General features: G+C 48.5%; 1 protein-coding gene across 1 annotated transcript in view; it reads right to left on the bottom strand.

Moving 5' to 3' along the window:
* Nucleotides 1-323: 323 nt before the first annotated feature.
* The window catches only part of LOC139159671 (zinc finger and SCAN domain-containing protein 31-like), a 35,518-nt gene continuing 15,789 nt past the window's right edge, over nucleotides 324-20,052 (bottom strand). The window contains 6 exon segments of the mRNA XM_070736993.1: nucleotides 324-3,189; nucleotides 4,316-4,396; nucleotides 9,014-9,116; nucleotides 17,489-17,544; nucleotides 17,641-17,728; nucleotides 17,730-17,759. Of these exon segments, the coding sequence (XP_070593094.1) occupies nucleotides 2,423-3,189; nucleotides 4,316-4,396; nucleotides 9,014-9,116; nucleotides 17,489-17,544; nucleotides 17,641-17,728; nucleotides 17,730-17,759 (1,125 nt within the window). The 3' untranslated portion in view covers nucleotides 324-2,422.

The following is a 20,052-nucleotide window of genomic DNA, read 5'->3' on the forward strand; positions in this document are numbered from 1 at the left end:
TTTTTCTTCTTACGAACCCGCCGCCACCGAGAAGCCCCCCGGCTGTTTTAAAAGGTGACAGCCGGGCGGCGGGGCTTCCCAGCGGCCTCCCGAACGCCGAACCCGGAAGTTCGGCAAAAGTTCGGGTTCGGGAGGCCACTGGGAACCCCGCCGCCTGGCTGTCACCTTTTAAAACAGCCGGGGGGCTTTCCAGCGGCCTCCCGAACCCAAACGCCAAACCCGAACTTCCGTTCGGGAGGCCGCTGGGAAGCCCCGCCGCCCGGCTGTCACCTTTTAAAACAGCCGGGGGGCTTCTCAGCGGCCTCCCGAATGCCGAAACCGGAAGTTCAGGTTTGGCGTTCGGGTTCAAGAGGACGCTGGGAAGCACCCCCGGCTGTTTCAAAAGGTGACAGCCGGGCGGCGGCGTTTTTTTTGCGTTTTTTTTTTTTTGGTTGCATGGATTAATTGATTTTACATTGTTTCCTATTGGAAATAATGTTTCGTCTTACGAACTTTTCGTCCTACGAACCTCCCCCTGGAACCAATTAGGTTCGTAAGACGAGGTATTACTGTATTAGTATTAACTATAATGATGGGTTGTTGGGATTTTTTGCCAAAGTTAATTTGAGGTCACAAGTTAGGTACTGAATTAAAAACACAAATATGTGTACTGGAAGGAATCTTCTACACATTTGGAGCAAAGAAATCTTGGCCTATCATACTGAATTCTGATTGTCCAGATAAAAATTGATCCTTGATTATTTACATCTCTTTTTAGTGAATTCATGGAATCTCTTAAAAAGCATTATGCGATCACTGGAAATTTTCCTGCCTTTCAGACTATATTACATTTCATAAAATTCTTCTCTATCTACTCTACAATTTAGTACGATTCTCCCCTATCTACATTCCCTGATGGTGATGCAAGACTTTTGCTAGGACTGAAGGTTGTTTGTGATATGGGACTATGTGCATCGCTTCTCACTTCCGTGAATTGCTTGATGCAATTTTAAGCCGGGATACTTCAGTGCATAAAACATGCAGTTTGTCCTCTGCTGAAATTCAGCCTTTTAAGACTTATCAGTGAAATTCATCTCAAACACTAAACACTTTTACAAGGCTTAGTTCATCTTGTACAGTGTTCCCTCGATTTCCGAGACCGCCCGCAAAAGTCGAATTTCCGCGAAGTAGAGATGCGGAAGTAAATACTCTATTTTTGGCTATGAACAGTATCACAAGCCTTCCCTTAACACTTTAAACCCCTAAATTACAATTTCCCATTCCCTTAGCAACCATTTAGATTATTACTCACCATGTTTATTTATTAAAGTTTATTAAAAAAAATATTTCTTAAAGGCGGATGAAAGTTTGGCGATGACATATGATGTCATCGGGCGGGAAAAACCGTGGTATAGGAAAAAAACCTGCGAAGGTTTTTTTAATTAATATTTTTGCAAAACCGTGGTATAGACTTTGCAAAGTTTGAACCCGCAAAAATCGAGGGAACACTGTACAGTGGTACCTCAAGATACGAACCCCTCATCTTACGAACAATCCGAGATACGAACCCGGGGTTCAGAAAATTTTTGCCTCTTCTTACGAACTTTTTTCGTCTTACAAACGCCAAACCCGAACTTCTGGGTTCGGCATTCGGGAGGCTGCTGGGAAGCCCCCGAGCTGTTTTAAAAGGTGACAGCCGGGCTGCGGGGCTTCCCAGCAGCCTCCCGAACCCCGAACCAGGAAGTTCGGCAAAACTTCGGGTTCAGGAGGCCGCTGGGAAGCCGCTCAGCCTGGCTGTCACCTTTTAAAACAGCCGGGGGGCTTCCCAGCAGCCTCCTGAACCCGAACGCCAAACCCGAACTTCTGGGTTCGGCGTTGGGAGGCCGCCGAGAAGCCCCGCCACCCGGCTGTCACCTTTTAAAACAGCCGGGGGGGCTCCTCAGCGGCCTCCCAAATGCTGAACCCGTAAGTTCGGGTTCGGTGTTCGAGAGACCGCTGAGAAGCCCCCAGGCTGTTTTAAAAGGTGACAGCCGGGCGGCAGCGTTCTTTTGCGGGTGGTTTTTTTTTGTTGTTGCACAGATTAATTGATTTTACATTGTTTCCTATGGGAAACAATGTTTCGTCTTACGAACCTTTCATCTTACGAACCTCCCCCTGGAACCAATTAGGTTTGTAAGACGAGGTATTACTGTATTTTGAGGCAAGCAAAAAGAAATATAGGAGGTAGATGGTAATCGTGGCCATGTGATCTAACCCCTGGATTTTTTTCATGCAATTCCTGTTCAGCACATGTTAAAAGGGATAGGGATTCAATCACATGGCCATAGTCCCCCATCTTGATTTTTTTTATCCCCATCCGCACCCCTGGATAGAAGATGTGAAAATCAGGATCCTGCATCCAACAATATCCTTTCTGCACAATCTTGCAGGTTGCGCGTTGACTTTAAACTTGTTCCTTGGGAGCATTGGAAAGATCTTCCCCTGTATGAACTTTCTGATGCAGTTTAAGGTCTGAACTATTACTGAATTGTTCTGCACACTTGGAACATTTATACGGTTTCCCTCCCATGTGGATTTTTTGATGCACTTTCAGGTTCATGCTGTAAGTAAAATGCTTCCCACACTCCAAACACTGAAAGGGTTTCTCTCCCGTGTGAATTTTTTGATGGGTCTTCAGATTCATGCTGTAAGTGAAATGCTTCCCACACTCCAAACACTTAAAGGGTTTCTCCCTCGTGTGGGTTCTCTGATGTGTCTTCAGGTTTATGCTGTGAGTGAAACCCTTCCCGCATTCGGCACAACTGTACGGTTTCTCCCCCGTGTGAATTCGCTGGTGTGATTTCAGGTTCATGTTGTAGCGGAAATTTTTTCCACACACCGAACATTTGTATGGCTTCTCGCTTGTGTGTATCCTTTGATGTGACTTAAGGTTTGTGAAATTCTTTCCGCATTCTAAGCATTTATAGGTTTTATCTCCTGAATGTGCTCTCTGTGGTTTAGGAAGGCTGACCCCCTCACTTAAGCCACTTCCAAACTCAAGGGATTTCGGTGTTTTTCCTCTACTGTGGCTTGTGTTTTTCATTTCTTTGTTACAATCTTCTAATTTTGGAATGTGAGAGAAGTCAGCCTCTTCAAAAGGGACAGCTCTCTCTCCCCATTTCTGTTTTTCTTCAGACATCGGTTTCTCCTGCTTACTGCTTTTTCCACCATCTGAATAAATCAATAAGAATGTAATCAGAGAAAACTACCCTAAAATCCTGGAAGAACTCTTAGGTTCAAAGAAGAGATGTTGCCTGGACAATACCTTCAACCAAAATGATATTTAACCACATTGTGACATAGTTTTATGTTTTTGCAGACAGTATGGCTTGTAAACCATGATTTATGCCTTCACATTTATAACTGGCTTATTGTTTAAATCAACCTTTTTTGAGCTGCGGCACATTTTTTACATTTACAAAATCCTGGGGCACACCACCAACCAAAATGACACTCAAACTCGGGACCAAGGGGAGGAGTAGCAGCTTCAACTACTTGCAGCGGCCACACAATGACAAGTGCACGGTAGACCGAGCGGGGAACTTCCTGGGTGTGGATGAGAGGTGGCCTGCTATTGGTTCATTGCTAGTGGTCGGGATGAATCCTAGAAGGTGATTGGTCAGTGAGCGCTCCCTGTGCCTTCACTCTTCCTGTTGCTGATAGTTGGAGGGATTGTGAGGGGAATGTTTATGTTCAGATGGAGGCGGCTGGCAGCGGGCTGGATAAATGGCCTCGACGAGCCATATCTGGCACATGGGGTATAGTTTGGGGACCCGTGTTTAATTTCCCCACAGCACACCTGACCATGTCTCAAGGCACACCTTTCCGGCACACTGGTTGAAAAACACTGGTTTAAATCATCACAAAATAAATGCAAAGTGACTTGGCACAACCACTGAGATGATACAACAAAAAAACCAAAAGTTAGTTTGTTTAGTTTGGGTATACAGTAGTACCTCTAGATACAAGCTGCTCTACAGGCAAGTATTTCAAGATACGAGCCACGAGGGGAGAGACATTTCTGTTCTATTCCAGAGCTCAAATTCGGGATACGAGCCGAGCGTCCACTAGGTGGCGCAAGAATCCTTGCTTTTGGTTATCTCAGAGGGGAAAAACAACTTGTTCCAGATACGAGTTGCCTCGAGATACAAGCTCCCTTATGGAACAAATTATGCTCATATCTAGGGGTACTACTATAATGTGCTTTGTGAATCCAGCTCATTATAATTTATTCAGCAAACATAGCTAAGCAAATCATGGTTTAGTGCAATGTGTGAACCCATGACTGAATGCTTACATGCTGGTCTTTCTCCTTGCGAATCCTTGACAGATGGATCCTCAGTTGCTTCTCGCCATGACGTGAATTTAGTTTGGAGCTCTGAAACAACGTGCCAAGAAAAGAAAAGAAAACAACAACAACAACAAATTACTTCAGAAGCATTTTATGGTGTCAAACCATTATGGCTTTAAACTTGGCCCATTGCTTACAGTTAAAATACGAATGGCAAGTATTTCAATTCAATTCAATTTATTAGATTTGTATGCTGCCCCTCTCCAAAGACTCCAAAGACTCGGGGCGGCTCACAACAACAATAAAAACAGTATAACAATGGAATAAATCTAATAATAAAATTACATTAAAAAACCCCAACAATTTAAAAACCATACAACACATACATACCAAACATAAAATATAAGAAAGCCTGGGGGAGATGTCTTAATTCCCCCATGCCTGGCGATATAGGTTGGTCTTGAGTAACTTGCGAAAGACAAGGAGGGTGGGGGCCGTTCTAATCTCCGGGAGGAGTTGATTCCAGAGGGCCGGGGCCGCCACAGAGAAGGCTCTTCCCCTGGGGCCTGCCAAACGACATTGTTTGGTCGATGGGACCCAGAGAAGGCCAACTCTGTGGGACCTTATTGGCCACTGGGATTTGTGCGGAGTTATTCAGGTCTAATGTCATGAAGGGCTTTAAAGGTCATTACCAACACTTTGAATTGTGACTGGAAACCGATCAGCAGCCAGTGCAGGCCACGGAGTGTTGTAGCCCCGGCCCTCTGGAATCAACTCCCCCCAGAGATTAGAACGGCCCCCACCCTCCTTGTCTTTCGCAAATTACTCAAGACCCACCTTTGTCGCCAGGCATGGGGGAGTTAGGATATTCCTTCCCCTAGGCCATTACAAGTTATGCCTGGTATGTTTGTGTGTATGTTTGGTTTTTATAGTAAGGATTTTTAGTTGTTTTATAAATTGGATTGTTACATGTTGTTTTTTATCATTGTTGTTAGCCGCCCCAAGTCTGCGGAGAGGGGCAGCATACAAATCCAATAAATAATAATAATAATAACAGACAGGGTGGCCAAGGGCAGCGCTGCCAGGAGGGCAAAGAACTCCTGCAAACCTCTTTGTGTGTGTTTGTGTGTGAGAGAGAAACAGAAAGGCCCTCCAAGGCAGTCATTATTTCTCCTCCTTTCCCCATAACAACCACCCTGTGAGATCAGTCGGGCCGAAAGAGAATGACTGGCTCAAAGTCATCCAGTCCACTTTCATGCGTGTGACTGGTTTTCTATTCTTGCTGCTTTCTGTTCTGGGTCCTATTCTTTTTAATATGTTTGTGAGTGACATAGGGGCAGGGCCACCATCAGGAATTTTGGGGCCCCATACAGCCTAAGTGTCTGCCCCCCCCCGGCCATTTTAAAACTACTGCCCCCCAAATCCCGTGCCATGCCCACCATGGCCACACACCCTGGGCAAGCCCTCCCCCGGCCCTCTGAGGTCAAACACAGCCATGATGTGGCCCTCAATGAAATTGAGTTTGACACCCCTGGCCTAGAGGCTAAATCATATGAACAAGGGCTAAGAGAATGAGTATGTTTAGCTCAATAAATAGAAAACTGAGGGGGAATATAATAGTAGTTTCCCAATCCTTAAAGGGCTGCCACAGAGCAGATGGCATCTATTTATTCTCCATGCCACCTGAAGGTAGTACAAGAAGCAATAGGCGGAACCTCACCAAGAAGAAATGCAATCTGGAAATAAGGAAAAACTTGGGACTGGGCGGCATAGAAATAAATAAATAATAAATAAATAAATAAATCCCTTCTTTTTTATTAAAAGAAATTCATAGAAACATAGAAGACTGATGGCAGAAAAAGATCTCATGATCCATCTAGTTTGCCCTTATACTATTTCCTGTATTTTATCTTAGGATGGATATATGTTTATCCCAGGCATGTTTAAATTCAGTTACTGTGGATTTACCAACCATGTCTGCTGGAAATTTGTTCCAAGGATCTACTACTCTTTCAGTAAAATAATATTTTCTCCTACTGCTTTTGATCTTTCCCCCAACTAATTTCAGATTGTGTCCCCTTGTTCTTGTGTTCACTTTCCTATTAAAAACACTTCCCTCCTGAACCTTATTTAACCCTTTAACATATTTAAATGTTTCGATCATGTCCCCCCCTTTTCCTTCTGTCCTCCAGACTCTACAGATTGAGTTCATGAAGTCTTCACTGATACATTTTATGCTTAAGACCTTCCACCATTCTTGTAGCTCGTCTTTGGACCCGTTCAATTTTGTCAATATCTTATTGTAGGTGAGGTCTCCAGAACTGAACTCAGTATTCCAAATGTGGTCTCACCAGCGCTCTATATAAGGGGATCACAATCTCCCTCTTCCTGCTTGTTATACCTCTAGCTATGCAGCCAAGCATTCTACTTGCTTTTCCTACTGCCCGACCACACTGCTCACCCATTTTGAGACTGTAATAATAATTATTATTATTATTATTATTATTATTATTATTATTATTATTATTTATTAGATTTGTATTCTGCCCCTCTCTGGAGACTCGGAGCGGCTCACAACAATCACAACAATATACAAATCCAATGTTTAAAAAGAAACAAAACATTTAAAAACCCCATCATTAAGAACCATTCCATACATTCAATACCATTCATAAAATTATATGTCCTCAGGGTATCTCAGTTACCCCATGCCTGGCGACAAAGATGGGTCTTAACTTAACTTGCATTCAAGTGTGTCCAAAGAGGGGTGGGGAGAAAGAGACCCCTGGGCCTGAAAGGGGAGGGGAGAAACCAAAGTTTTCTTATTGCTAATCACTTGTGTTTGATGGGGACAATTTATTGCTCTTTTGTTGCTAATCACCTACGTTTGAGGGGGACAATTAGTGAAAGGAAAGGAGGCCACGAGGAGATCCTCCCGGGAGGAGCTATCCCCCTCATCTGCCCCCGTTCGTTCCTGGGCCCAAGGAGAGGGCCGTAGGGCAGCCACCACCCGGGAGCAGCTCTCCGCCTGACCCTCCCGCAGCAGCCAGCCCGCCATCTCCGGAGGGGCAACCCGTCTAGGAACCGTTCAGGGATCTCCCCCTCCTCCAACCCCAGTTTTCTTGCTCCTCCTCCTGCTCGGGGCTTCGTCCAGCTCCGCAGCGCTGTTCCCGACCTCCTCCTCCTACGCAAGGCCACCGGACTGTCCCGCCAGCCTCCGGAAGCGCCGGATTCCCCTTCCCTGCCGCCTCCTCTTCCTCCCCGGGAAAAGCGGGGTCGCATTTCCCAGCTGTAACCGATCCGATTCCCCGGGAACCCGCTCTCTCCTGAGCGACCGGGCGCTTTTCTGCCGAGAGAGAGAGAGAGAGGCGACGCTCCAACAGCCTCCTTCCCCTCCTCTGTCTCCCCCTCCTCCTTTCAAAGGACCCTGGCGACCACCCCGCCCCTTTCTTCCAGGAGGAAACTGCTGATGACGAGAGCTGTCTGGTGATTCTCCGACCCAGAGGAAAAGAGAGAGTGAGCATCGGGACTGGGGAGGGGGGGGCCAGACTCCAGGAACTGGGGGGGGGGGTAGGCGCCAGGAGGCCGGCGGGCAAAACCGGGCCCCCCTCATTGTTCAATTTGGCGGGGCCCGTGACGCAACTCCCAGTAGTACCGCCCTATCGGCGGCCCTGCATAGGGGAAGGTTTGGTAGGGAAGGTTTGACTATTTGCCCATGACTCTAAAGTGTGCAATAGGGTTGATATTCCTGGAGGCGTCTGTAATACGACAAATGATTTAGCTTTACTAGATAAGTGGTCAAAGCAATGGAAACTGTAGTTTAATGTTTCCAAATGTAAAATAATGCACTTGGGGAAAAGGAATCCTCAATCTGAGTATTGTATTGGCAGTTCGGGGGTTAGCAAAAACTTCAGAAGAAAAGGATTTAGGGGTAGTGATTTCTGACAGTCTCAAAATGGGTGAGCAGTGCAGTCAGGCGGTAGGGAAAGCAAGTAGGATGCTTGGCTGCATAGCTAGAGGTATAACAAGCAGGAAGAGGGAGATTATGATCCTGCTATATAGAGTGCTGGTGAGACCACATTTGGAATACTGTGTTCAGTTCTGGAGACCTCGCCTACAAAAAGATATTGACAAAATTGAACGGGTCCAAAGACGGGCTACAAGAATGGTGGAAGGTCTTAAGCATAAAACGTATCAGGAAAGACTTAATGAACTCAATCTGTAGTCTGGAGGACAGAAGGAAAAGGGGGGACATGATCGAAACATTAAATATATTAAAGGGTTAAATAAGGTCCAGGAGGGAAGTGTTTTTAATAGGAAAGTGAACACAAGAACAAGGGGACACAATCTGAAGTTAGTTGGGGGAAAGATCAAAAGCAACATGAGAAAATATTATTTTACTGAAAGAGTAGTAGATCCTTGGAACAAACTTCCAGCAGACGTGGTAAATAAATCCACAGTAACTGAATTTAAACATGCCTGGGATAAACATATATCCATCCTAAGATAAAATACAGAAAATAGTATAAGGGCAGACTAGATGGACCATGAGGTCTTTTTATGCCGTCAGACTTCTATGTTTCTATGTTTCCGTGCTCTGACATAATGTACATGGATGAGCTACTACTGTTCTCTTAGACTCACCCACAGGGCACCAATGGATGGCAGTCATTTCTGATTACAGCAACCAAGATGAAAACTTACCCAGAGACGGCGCCGCCCCATAATTATCTTCCATTGTGTCCATCTGGTTTGGGTCTAATGAAGTCCTTTGCTCTGTAGCCACTTTGTTAGTAGGCCCTGAGTCCTAAAAGAAGACGAAAACATGTTATTCTACAAGCCGATATTTTCTCAGTTGCCTTCAACTTCTTAACAGAGAGAAGGTGATAGGACTAAAATATATCCGATGTCGAAGCAAAGGAGAGCGGCACCCGGATTTGCCAGACGGGGTTGAGGGCATTGGCTGGTGGGAGCAGCCCATACTGAGCAGAAGGGTCGAAGGAATTATTGTGAGTGGCTGGCATTGGAGGGAGAAAGCCGAGTCCTCCGGGGTGAGCAGGGCACACCAAGCAAAGGCTTTCCAGCACGGAACCGTGAATATCGGTCGGTGAGAGGGGACCAACGCTGAGGGTGACTCATGAAAACAGCTAGAATGCTTAGGACTGGATCTTGTGATGGAACAGAGCCAAGGGCGCTGGCTGGTGGGAGCAGCCAGTGCTGAAAGTGATGTATTGACAACCTCCCCACCACCACCAATCCTGCATGGACTTCCGTGTTTTTGTGATGTTGCAGGGGAATCCCATCAGCGGAAAAACAGGTGCTTCGCTGGCAACGGAAGTCCAGAGGTGGGGTTTCCAGCGAGGGGAGCCTCAGCAAAATTGCAACATTGCAAAAACATGGAAGTCCTCGAAACCCCACCTCCAGACTTCCGTGTTTTTGCGATGCTGCGATGCTGCGATTTCGCTGAGGCTCCCCTCGCTGGGAAACCCCACCTCCGGACTTCCGTTGCCAGCGAAGCGCCCGTTTTTGCGCTGCTGGGATTCCCCTGCAGCATCGCAAAAACATGGAAGTCCGGCGGTGGTGATTCCCATGGAGGGGAGCCTCAGGGGAATCCTAGCAACGGAAAAAAGGGCGCTTGGCTGGCAACGGAAGTCCGGAGGCGGGGTATCCCAGTGGCGGCGGTGAGTTTGTAAGGTGAAAATAGTTTGAAGGAAGAGGCAAAAAAATCTTAAACCCCGGGTTTGTAAGTTTCTCCACAGCTGCTGGCTAAGTACTTAATGACTGCTTAAGGGAAATTGTACAGACTACCTGGTTGTTTTGGGAAGAGTGCTCTTTGCAATACAAAAAGAGTGCTTTGTTTCTTTTGAATTTTGTGATAAAGGACATTGTTTTGAATTTTCAAACGTGTTTGTGTCTGAAATTTGTACCCTTGAATTTTCAGGAGGCTCCTACCAGAGAGCCCGGCAGAACAGTGTGTGTGTGTGTGTGTGTATGTGTGTGTGTAGGAACTCTTGCAGGGCAGAGCTGAGGTTTTAATACGTTTTTCGCAGATAAAGTAGCTCAGATCCCAATGGACCTGAAGTGGACAAGGCCATGGGAGCTGTGAGCTTTAGATTATTACCTATAAAGCCCTACGTGACTTAGGACCAGAGTAATCTTTATAGATCATAACCAACACTTTAAATTGCGTCCAAAGACCAACTGGCAACCAATGCAGCTCACAGAGTGATGGCGAGATGTGTGTATGCCTGGGAAAGCCCATTATTGCTCGTGTGGCTGCATTTTGCACCAACTGTAGTCTCCAGGTGTACATACATACATACATACATACATACATACATACATACATACATACATACATAATTACTTACTTATTTATTTATTTATCGGATTTATATGCCGCCCCTCTCCGCAGACTCGGGGCGGCTAACAACAGTAATAAAACGGCATATAATAATAATCCAATACTAAAAACAGTTAAAAACCCATTATTATAAAAACCAAACATACATACACATATACCATGCATAAAATTGTAAAGGCCTCGGGGGAAAGAATATCTCAATTCCCCCATGCCTGGCGGCAGAGGTGGGTTTTAAGCAGCTTACGAAAGGCAACGAGGGTGGGGGCAATTCTAATCTCTGGGGGGAGTTGGTTCCAGAGGGCCGGGGCCGCCACAGAGAAGGCTCTTCCCCTGGGTCCCGCCAAGCGCCATTGTTTAGTTTATTTATTTATTTATTTATTTATTTATTTATTTATTTATTGGATTTGTATGCCGCCCCTCAGGGCAGCTAACAGCAACAATAAAACAGTGTACAATAGTAATCTAATATTAAAAACGATTAAAAACCCATTAATATAAAAACCAAACATACATACATACCATGCATAGAATTGTAAAGGCAGAGGTGGGTTTTAAGCAGCTTACGAAAGGCAACGAGGGTGGGGGCAATTCTAATCTCTGGGGGGAGTTGGTTCCAGAGGGCCGGGGCCGCCACAGAGAAGGCTCTTCCCCTGGGTCCCGCCAAGCGCCATTGTTTAGTTTATTTATTTATTTATTTATTTATTTATTTATTGGATTTGTATGCCGCCCCTCAGGGCAGCTAACAGCAACAATAAAACAGTGTACAATAGTAATCTAATATTAAAAACGATTAAAAACCCATTAATATAAAAACCAAACATACATACATACCATGCATAGAATTGTAAAGGCCTAGAGGGAAAGAGGATCTCAATTCCCCCATGCCTGGCGGCAGAGGTGGGTTTTAAGCAGCTTACGAAAGGCAAGGAGGGTGGGGGCAATTCTAATCTCCGGGGGGAGTTGGTTCCAGAGGGCCGGGGCCGCCACAGAGAAGGCTCTTCCCCTGGGTCCCGCCAAGCGACATTGTTTAGTTGACGGGACCCGGAGAAGACCCAACTCTGTGGGACCTAACTGGTCACTGGGATTCGTGCAGCAGGAGGCGGTCCCTGAGATAGTCTGGTTCAGTGCCATGAAGGGCTTTATAGGTCATAACCAATACTTTGAATTGTGACCAGAAACTGATTGGCAACCAATGCAGACTGCAGAGTGTTGGTGTGACATGGGCATATTTGGGGAAGCCCATGATTGCTCTCGCAGCTGCATTCTGCATGATATTGCTGGTACCTCGCCCTGTGCTGTCGGATGATCTCACCCAGCGATTTCATGTAGATGTTAAATAGGAGAGGAGAGAGGACCAAACCCTGAGGCACCCCACAAAGGCGGGGTCTGGGGGTCGACCTCTGTCCTCCAGCTGTTGCTGCCCTCTTGCAGTGCTTAGAGGCTCTGGGGCTCTGGATGGGGAACAACAGATTTGTAAAGGACAAAATCCAGTCAAAGGTTTTGGCAGATTATTCTGAAAGCTCTGGTTTTTTTTAAATCTATGCATTATGTACGAAAGTGTTGTGGTTAGCTGTAGCCCAGCTCCTGCCCCAAGGACTGTGGGTGTGGAGGAGACATCCACATGCTGCAGGCCTGTTTTGCCCCTGGTGGAATCTGATGATGAAGGCTCCGCTGACCAAGAAGACATGAGTGACAGGGAGGAGGAGAGTGTGGCAGATAGCCCAGGAGGAGGTTAATCTGTATCATCCTTGGATTCGGAACAAGAGTTAATGATACAGCCACGCATGCGGAGAGCGATGCATAGGCAACAACAACTGATAGATTATTATCAAAGAAAATGAGGCCACCTGTGGTTGGGTGGGGCTGTGGTAATTAGTGAGGCTGCTATAAAGAGCAGCCTGTGGGTTTGGCCATTGTGGAGGATTATCTGATCATTGTGTTTCGTGACTGCTTTACTGACTGACTTTTTGTGTGCTGATCTTCCCCCGCTTTGAAACTAAACCAGAGCAAAGTGTGTTTCACTTTGTGAAAGAAGGACTGTGAATTGCCTCACAGCTGCAAGCTAAGTATCACAGGACTGATAAGGGACTTGTACAAATTACCAGTTTGTTTGGAGACGAGTGCTCTTTGCTATACCAAAAGAGAGCTTAGGTTAAGTGAATTTTCATTATAAAGAACATTGTTTTGAATTTTCAAACGTGTGTGTGTCTGAAATTTGTACCTGTGAATTTTTGGGAGGATTCTACCAGACAGCCCGACAGAACAGAAAGGGACAAAGCTTGTGCTGGAAAGGGACAGCCCTGTTTCTGTCATTCTGCTGAAAGCCATCCATCCTGCAGACACATTTATGCCTGTGCTTCTTTGCATAATCCTTCTCTGTTCAGAAACTTCAGGTCGTGCAGAATGCAGCTGCAAGAGCAATCATGGGCTTTCCCAAATATGCCCATGTTACACCAACACTCCGCAGTCTGCACTGGTTGCCGATCAGTTTCCGGTCACAATTCAAAGTGTTGGTTATAACCTATAAAGCCCTTCATGGCACTGGACCAGACTATCTCAGGGACCGCCTTCTGCCGCGCGAATCCCAGCGACCAGTTAGGTCCCACAGAGTGGGTCTTCTCCGGGTCCCGTCAACTAAACAATGTCGCTTGGCGGGACCCAGGGGAAGAGCCTTCTCTGTAGCGGCTCCGACTCCCCCCGGAGATTAGGATTGCCCCCACCCTCCTTGCCTTTCATTTTTTTTCCAATATATTTTATTAATTTTCTTAAAATAGGCAAAACTGACAAACATACATTTAACATAAAAATGGGGTTGTGTCTTCCCCGCTTATTCTAGAAGTAAAATTTCAATATAGAAAAAAGAATACATTCAAAAAGTACTTAAAATCAACTTATTACTTTAAATGAAAAGAAGAAATTTGTTTTGCCTTATGTAATAAATCTTCATACATAAACTAATTCTAACATAACTCTTAAATCATGTCCCTGCTAATTCTAACATAACTCTAAAATCATATCTCTGCTAATACAATTATATTATTTATTTATTTATTTATTTACTTTTAATATTTGTTCTTGTTTATCCATATACAGTGATCCCCCGCTCGTTGCGAGGGTTCCGTTCCAGGAACCCCCGCAACGAGCGGGTTTTCGCGAAGTAGCGCTGCGGAAGTACAAACACCATCTGCGCATGTGCAGATGGTATTTTTACTTCTGCAGCGCTAGCGAGGAGCCGAAGATTGAGGACTCAGCTCGGAAGCTGCACGGGTGTTTTAAAAGGTCTCCGCCGGCATGGGGGGCTTCTTAGCACCCCCCCAAACCCGAGTTGGGGGTTCGGGAGGTGGTAGGAAGCCCCCCATGCCGGCGGAGACCTTTTAAAACACCCCGTGCAGCTTCCGAGCTGAGTCCTCAAGCCAAGCGCAGAAGTTAGCCTTGAATCCCTTTGAATCCCGCCGCTTCTGCTGGATACGGGCGATGGGGGGGCGAGCTGCCACAGCCCCTGGCTTCCGCGCTGCTCGTCCCACCCACCACCCGTATCCAGCAGAAGCTGCTGGATTCAAAGTGCTGCTGGGAGCCGCAGGCGAAAGGAGCTCGGGCATCGGAGCGCGGCGCCAGGCATTGTTCTCCGGACCCCGCCCACTCAGCACCGCGGCGGCCCTTTCCCTCTCCAGGCTGCGGGCGGGGGTCCGGAGAACAATGCCCGAGCTCCTTTCGCCTGCGGCTCCCAGCCCACCGCCTGTCTCCTGCTGCCCGGTTTAGCCAGGACACGAGCGGCGAAATGACTTGGAGGAATGTGAAGCTGAAACCATTCCTCCAAGTCATTTCGCCGCTCGTGTCCTGGCTAAACCGGGCAGCAGGAGACAGGCTTTGAGTTTTGGCTGCGGGGGGAGAAGTAGGACTTTCCTAACTCCCTCGCCCCCGCAGCCAAAACTCAAAGCCTGTCTCCAACGCGCGCTACGATCTTCCGGGCGAGCCAGGCTCAGTGACGGAAGGCAGCCGCTTGGGCCGAGAGGAGCCGGCCTTGATCCGCTGAGCCTGGCTGGCCCGGAAGATCGTAGCGCGCGTTGGCGGATCAAGGCCGGCTCCTCTCGGCCCAAGCGGCTGCCTTCCGTCACTGAGCCTGGCTCGCCCGGAAGATCGTAGCGCGCGTTGGCTGCACCGGCGGCGAAATCGCTCGCCGCTGCAGCCAACGCGCGCTACGATCTTCCGGGCGAGCCAGGCTCAGCGGATCAAGGCAGCCGCTTGGGCCGAGAGGAGCCAGCCTTGATCCGCTGAGCCTGGCTGGCCCGGAAGATCGTAGCGCGCGTTGGCGGATCAAGGCCGGCTCCTCTCGGCCCAAGCGGCTGCCTTCCGTCACCTGATTGCTCTTCGCCGGCGGGATGCAAAGTGCTGGGGTGGGGGAGTGTCCTGACAGCCCCCCCACCCCAATGCTTCACCTCCCGCCGGGCAAGAGCGCTCGGGTGGCAGCTTCTTCTAGATACGGGCCAATGGGCGGGACAGAGAAGCGGGGAGAATCAGGAGGCTCCTTTGGCAGCTGGGGGCTGCCCTGCTTTGTTGTTTTGGCTGCAGCGGGTGACAGGCAGCCTCCAGCCGCCAAAGGAACCTCCTGATTCTCCCCGCTTCTCTGTCCCCGCCCATCGCCCGTATCTAGAAGAAGTTGCCACCCGAGCGCTCTTGCCCGGCGGGAGGCGAAGCATATGGGTGGGGGGGCTGTCAGGACACCCTCCCACCCCAGCACTTTGCATCCCGCCGGCAAAGAGCAATAAGGCAGCAGCTTCTGCCGGACACGGGCAATGGGCGGGACAGAGAAGCGGGAAGAATCAGGAGGTTCCTTTGGCGGCTGGAGGCTGCCTGGCACCCGCTGCAGCCAAAACAACAAAGCCAGGCAGCCCCCAGCTGCCAAAGGAGCCTCCTGATTCTCCCCGCTTCTCTGTCCCGCCCATTGGCCCATGTCCGGCAGAAGCTGCCTCCCGTGCCGATGTTCCCCGCCAAGCCCAGTTCGGCTTCCCTGGCTGCTTGGCCGGAGGGGGGGGGGGCTCGGCCAAAAGGGGCTGGAGACGCAGCGATTTGCCTCCCGCCCCTCACCCCTGTGCCACCGGCACGTCATCTTCCCTCCCAGACAAAAAGGCCGGCCTTTGGGGATGAAGGGGTGTGTTCAGCTCTGCGTCTCCAGCTCCTTTCGGCCGAGCCCCCCCCCCCGGCCAAGCAGCCAGGGAATCCGAGCCAGGCTTGGCAGGGAACATCGGCACGGGAGGGCAGGAGACGATCGGGCGACCGGAGCAGCAGCCAGGGAAGCCGAGCCGCGTATGGCGGTGACGGCGGCCGTCTCCTGCCTCCCGCGCCGATGTTCCCCGCCACGCCCGGCTCGGCTTTCCTGGCTGCTTGGCCGGGAGCTGGATGCTGGTGGTGGCGGAGGAAGGCGAATGCGGCTTGGAAGCTGGGAGGGGGGCAGAATATGGGAGGAGAGAGGCTTGCAATAGAGGGTGGAGGAAGCGGCCATGGGAGGGCGAGCTGCCTCAGGGAGGAGGATCGGGCGGGACCAGGTGGGGGGCTGGAATTTCTCCGCCAGGGCGAAGGGCGGGCGAGCGGGTGCTGGGGAGGGCTTCTCGCCTCCCGACAGCAAGAGGGGGTGGAGCGAACGCGGCGTGGGCAGGCGAAGGGCGGGCGAGCGGCAGCGAGGAGTTTGCGTGGGCGGTGGGGAAACTCCTCGCTGACGCCAGCAAGAGGGGGAAGACCCAGGGAAGCCGCTGCCATCTACGCATGCGTGCCCGGGCACGCATGCGTAGATGGTATTTTGACTTCCCGGGTTGAAAAATCGCGAATTACCCTGTTCGCAATGGTCGGGGACGCAATAACAGGGGGATCACTGTATACACTTTGTTCCATATCTCATAAAATTCTGTTTCTTCCTGATCTTTTAACCGTCTTGTCATCATATCCATTTCAGCGCAATCTAATACAGAGATACCTTGTCTTACAAACTTAATTGGTTCCAGGGCGAGGTTCTTAAGGTGAAACGGTCGTAAGACGAAACAATGTTTCCCATAGGAATCAATGGAAAAGTGATTAATGCGTGCAAGCCCAAAATTCACCCCTTTTGCCAGCCGAAGCGCCCGTTTTTGCGCTGCTGGGGATTCCCCTGAGGCTCCCCTCCATGGGAAACCCCACCTCCAGACTTCTGTGTTTTTGCGATGCTGCAGGGGAATCCAGCAGGGATTTCACTGAGGCTCCCCTCTCTGGGAAACCCCACCTCCGGACTTCCGTTGGCAGCGAAGCACCCATTTTTGGGCTGCTGGGATTCCCCTGCAGCATCAGAAAAACATGTAAGTCTTGAGGTGGGGTTTCCCATGGAGGGGAGCCTAAGGGGAATCCCAGCAGCGCAAAAACGGGCGCTTCACTGGCAACAGAAATCTGGAGGCGGGGCATCCCAGCGGCAGCGGCAGGTTTGTAAGGTGAAAATAGTTTGTAAGAAGAGGCAAAAAAATCTTAAACCCTGGGTTTGTATCTCGAGAAGTTTGTATGACGAAGCGTTTGTAAGACGAGGTATCACTGTATTTTCTTAATAACTTCCTCCTTGCCTTTCGTAAGCTTCTTAAAACCCACCTCTGCCGCCAGGCATGGGGGAACTGAGATGCTCTTTCCCCCCAGGCCTTTACAATTTTATGCATAGTTGTATGTTTGTTTGGTTTTACAATAAGGGTTTTAACTGTTTTAATATTGGATTATTATTATATGCTGTTTTATTGCTGTTGTTAGCCGCCCCAAGTCTACGGAGTGGCGGCATACAAATCAAATCAAATCAAATCAAATCTTACCTGATCTGACTGTAGAGAAGGGGTTCCTCCCCCACCAGCAATGGCCATTTGATTTTCTGGAGGTAAAACAAAGATTTTACGCTTAGTATCTTTCACACTAGATGGTGAGAAAAGGTGATTGATTTAATGAAACAGCATCCGCTAATCTTTACCTAGAGATATGGCCTTATCCTTCACAATGTTCTCAAACGGTGGCCTTGGATTAGTGGCGCCTGGTAAATTGTCCGGATCAGGAAACTCGGGAGGCGGGTCTGGCCAGCATCCCTTGCGCCTGAAACCAGGAGGAAGAATCCATGCAAAGAAAATTACTCAATTATTTTTGCAAACGTGGGTTCAATTCTTCGTGTGGCCAGGAAAGCTCCTTAAAACCCACCTCTGTCGTCAGGCATGGGGGAGTTGAGACTTTCCCTCCCCCTAGGCTTAAAAAATTTATGCATGGTATGTTAGTATGTATGACTGGTTTCTAAATGGGGCTACCTTTGAAAAGTGCTTGGAAACTTCAGATCGTGCAGAATGCAGCTGCGAGAGCAATCATGGGCTTCCCTAAATATGCCCATGTTACACCAACACTCCGCAGTCTGCATTGGTTGCCCATCAGTTTCCGGTCACAATTCAAAGTGTTGGTTATGATCTACAAAGCCCTTCATGGCATCGGGACCAGACTATCTCAGGGACCGCCTTCTGCCGCAAGAATCCCGGCAACCGGTTAAGTCCCACAGAGTTGGCCTTCTCCGGGTCCCGTCAACTAAACAATGTCATTTGGCGGGACCCAGGAGAAGAGCCTTCTCTGTGGCGGCCCCGACCCTCTGGAACCAGCTCCCCCCAGAGATCAGAGTTGCCCCCACCCTCCTTGCCTTTCGCAAGCTCCTTAAAACCCACCTCTGTCATCAGGCATGGGGGAATTGAAATTTTATTTCCCTTCCCACTAGGCTTATAGAATTTATACATGGTATGCTTGTTTGTACGATTGGTCTCTTAAATTGGGGTTTTGTAGATTACTTTTTAATATTAGATTTGTTACATTGTTTTCTTTATTGTTGTTAGCCGCCCCGAGTCTTCGGAGAGGGGCGGCATACAAATCTAATAAATAAATAATAAATTAATAAATTAATAAATAAATTGGGGTTTTAAATTAACTTAAATATTAGATTTGTTTACATTGTATTATTGCTGCTGTTAGCCGCCCCGAGTCTGCGGAGAGGGGCGGCATACGAATCTGATTAATAAATTAATAAATAAATAAATGATAGGCGTTCTGGAAGCCTGCTCAAAGAACCAAGAGGGAAGAAAAGAAAATTCAAGATGAGGAGACTTGATTTCAAAATCGTAATGATTCTGTCACCTTTTAAACCAGGGGTGTTAAACTCCAGGGCTGTGTGGTGAATGCGGCCCATGGGGCCACTCGGGGAACAATGAAGGACTGGCCCATTATTATTATTATTATTATTATTATTATTATTATTATTATTATTATTATTAATTGGATTTGTATGCCGCCCCTCTCCACAGACTCGGGGCGGCTAACAACAGAATGAAAACAGCATGTAAATCCAATACAAAACAGCTAAAAAACACCTAATTCTAAAACCAAACATACATACAAACAAACATACCATGCATAAAATGTAAAGGCTTAGTGGGAAAGAATATCTCAGTTCCCCCATGCCTGACGGCAGAGGTGGGTTTTTAGGAGCTTGCGAAAGGCGAGGAGGGTGGGGGCAATTCTAATCTCCGGGGGGAGTTGGTTCCAGAGGGTTGGGGCCCCCTCAGAGAAGGCTTTTCCCCTGGGCCCTTCCAAACGACATTGTTTTGTTGACGGGACCCTGAGAAGGCCCACTCTGTGGGACCTAACCGGTCGCTGGGATTCGTGCGGCAGAAGGCGGTCTCGTAGATACCCTGGTCCGGGGCCATGAAGGGCTTTATAGGTGATGACCAACACTTTGAATTGTGACCGGAAATTGATCGGCAACCAATGCAGACTGCGGAGTGTTGGTGTTACATGGGCATTTCTGGGAAAGCCCATGATTGCTCTCGCAGCTGCATTCTGCACGATCTGAAGTTTCCGAACACTTTTCAGAGGTAGCCCCATGTAGAGAGCGTTACAGTAGTCGAGCCTCAAGGTGATGAGGGCAGGAGTGACTGTGAGCAGTGACTCCCGGTCCAAATAGGGCCGCAACTGGTGCACCAGGCGAACCTGGGCAAACGCCCCCCTCGCCACAGCTGAAAGATGGTTCTCTAATGTGAGCTGTGAATCGAGGAGGATGCCCAAGTTGCGGACCCTTTCTGAGGGGGTCAATAATTCCCCCCCCAGGGTGATGGATGGACAGATGGAATTGTCCTTGGGAGGCAAAACCCACAGCCACTCCATCTTATCAGGGTTGAGTTTGAGTCTTTTGACACCCATCCAGGCCCCAACAGCGTCCAGACACCGGCACATCACTTCCACTGCTTCGTTGACTGGACATTGTGCCTCTGCCAGCGAAAACGGAACTTGGGATGGCTGCCCACATGAGCTACGTTTTTGGCTTGTAGAGGGTTGCAGGAGACCATCGTAGCTGAAAATG

This window comes from Erythrolamprus reginae, chromosome 2 (assembly GCF_031021105.1).
Source record: "Erythrolamprus reginae isolate rEryReg1 chromosome 2, rEryReg1.hap1, whole genome shotgun sequence".
Taxonomy (NCBI): Eukaryota; Metazoa; Chordata; class Lepidosauria; order Squamata; family Dipsadidae; genus Erythrolamprus; species Erythrolamprus reginae.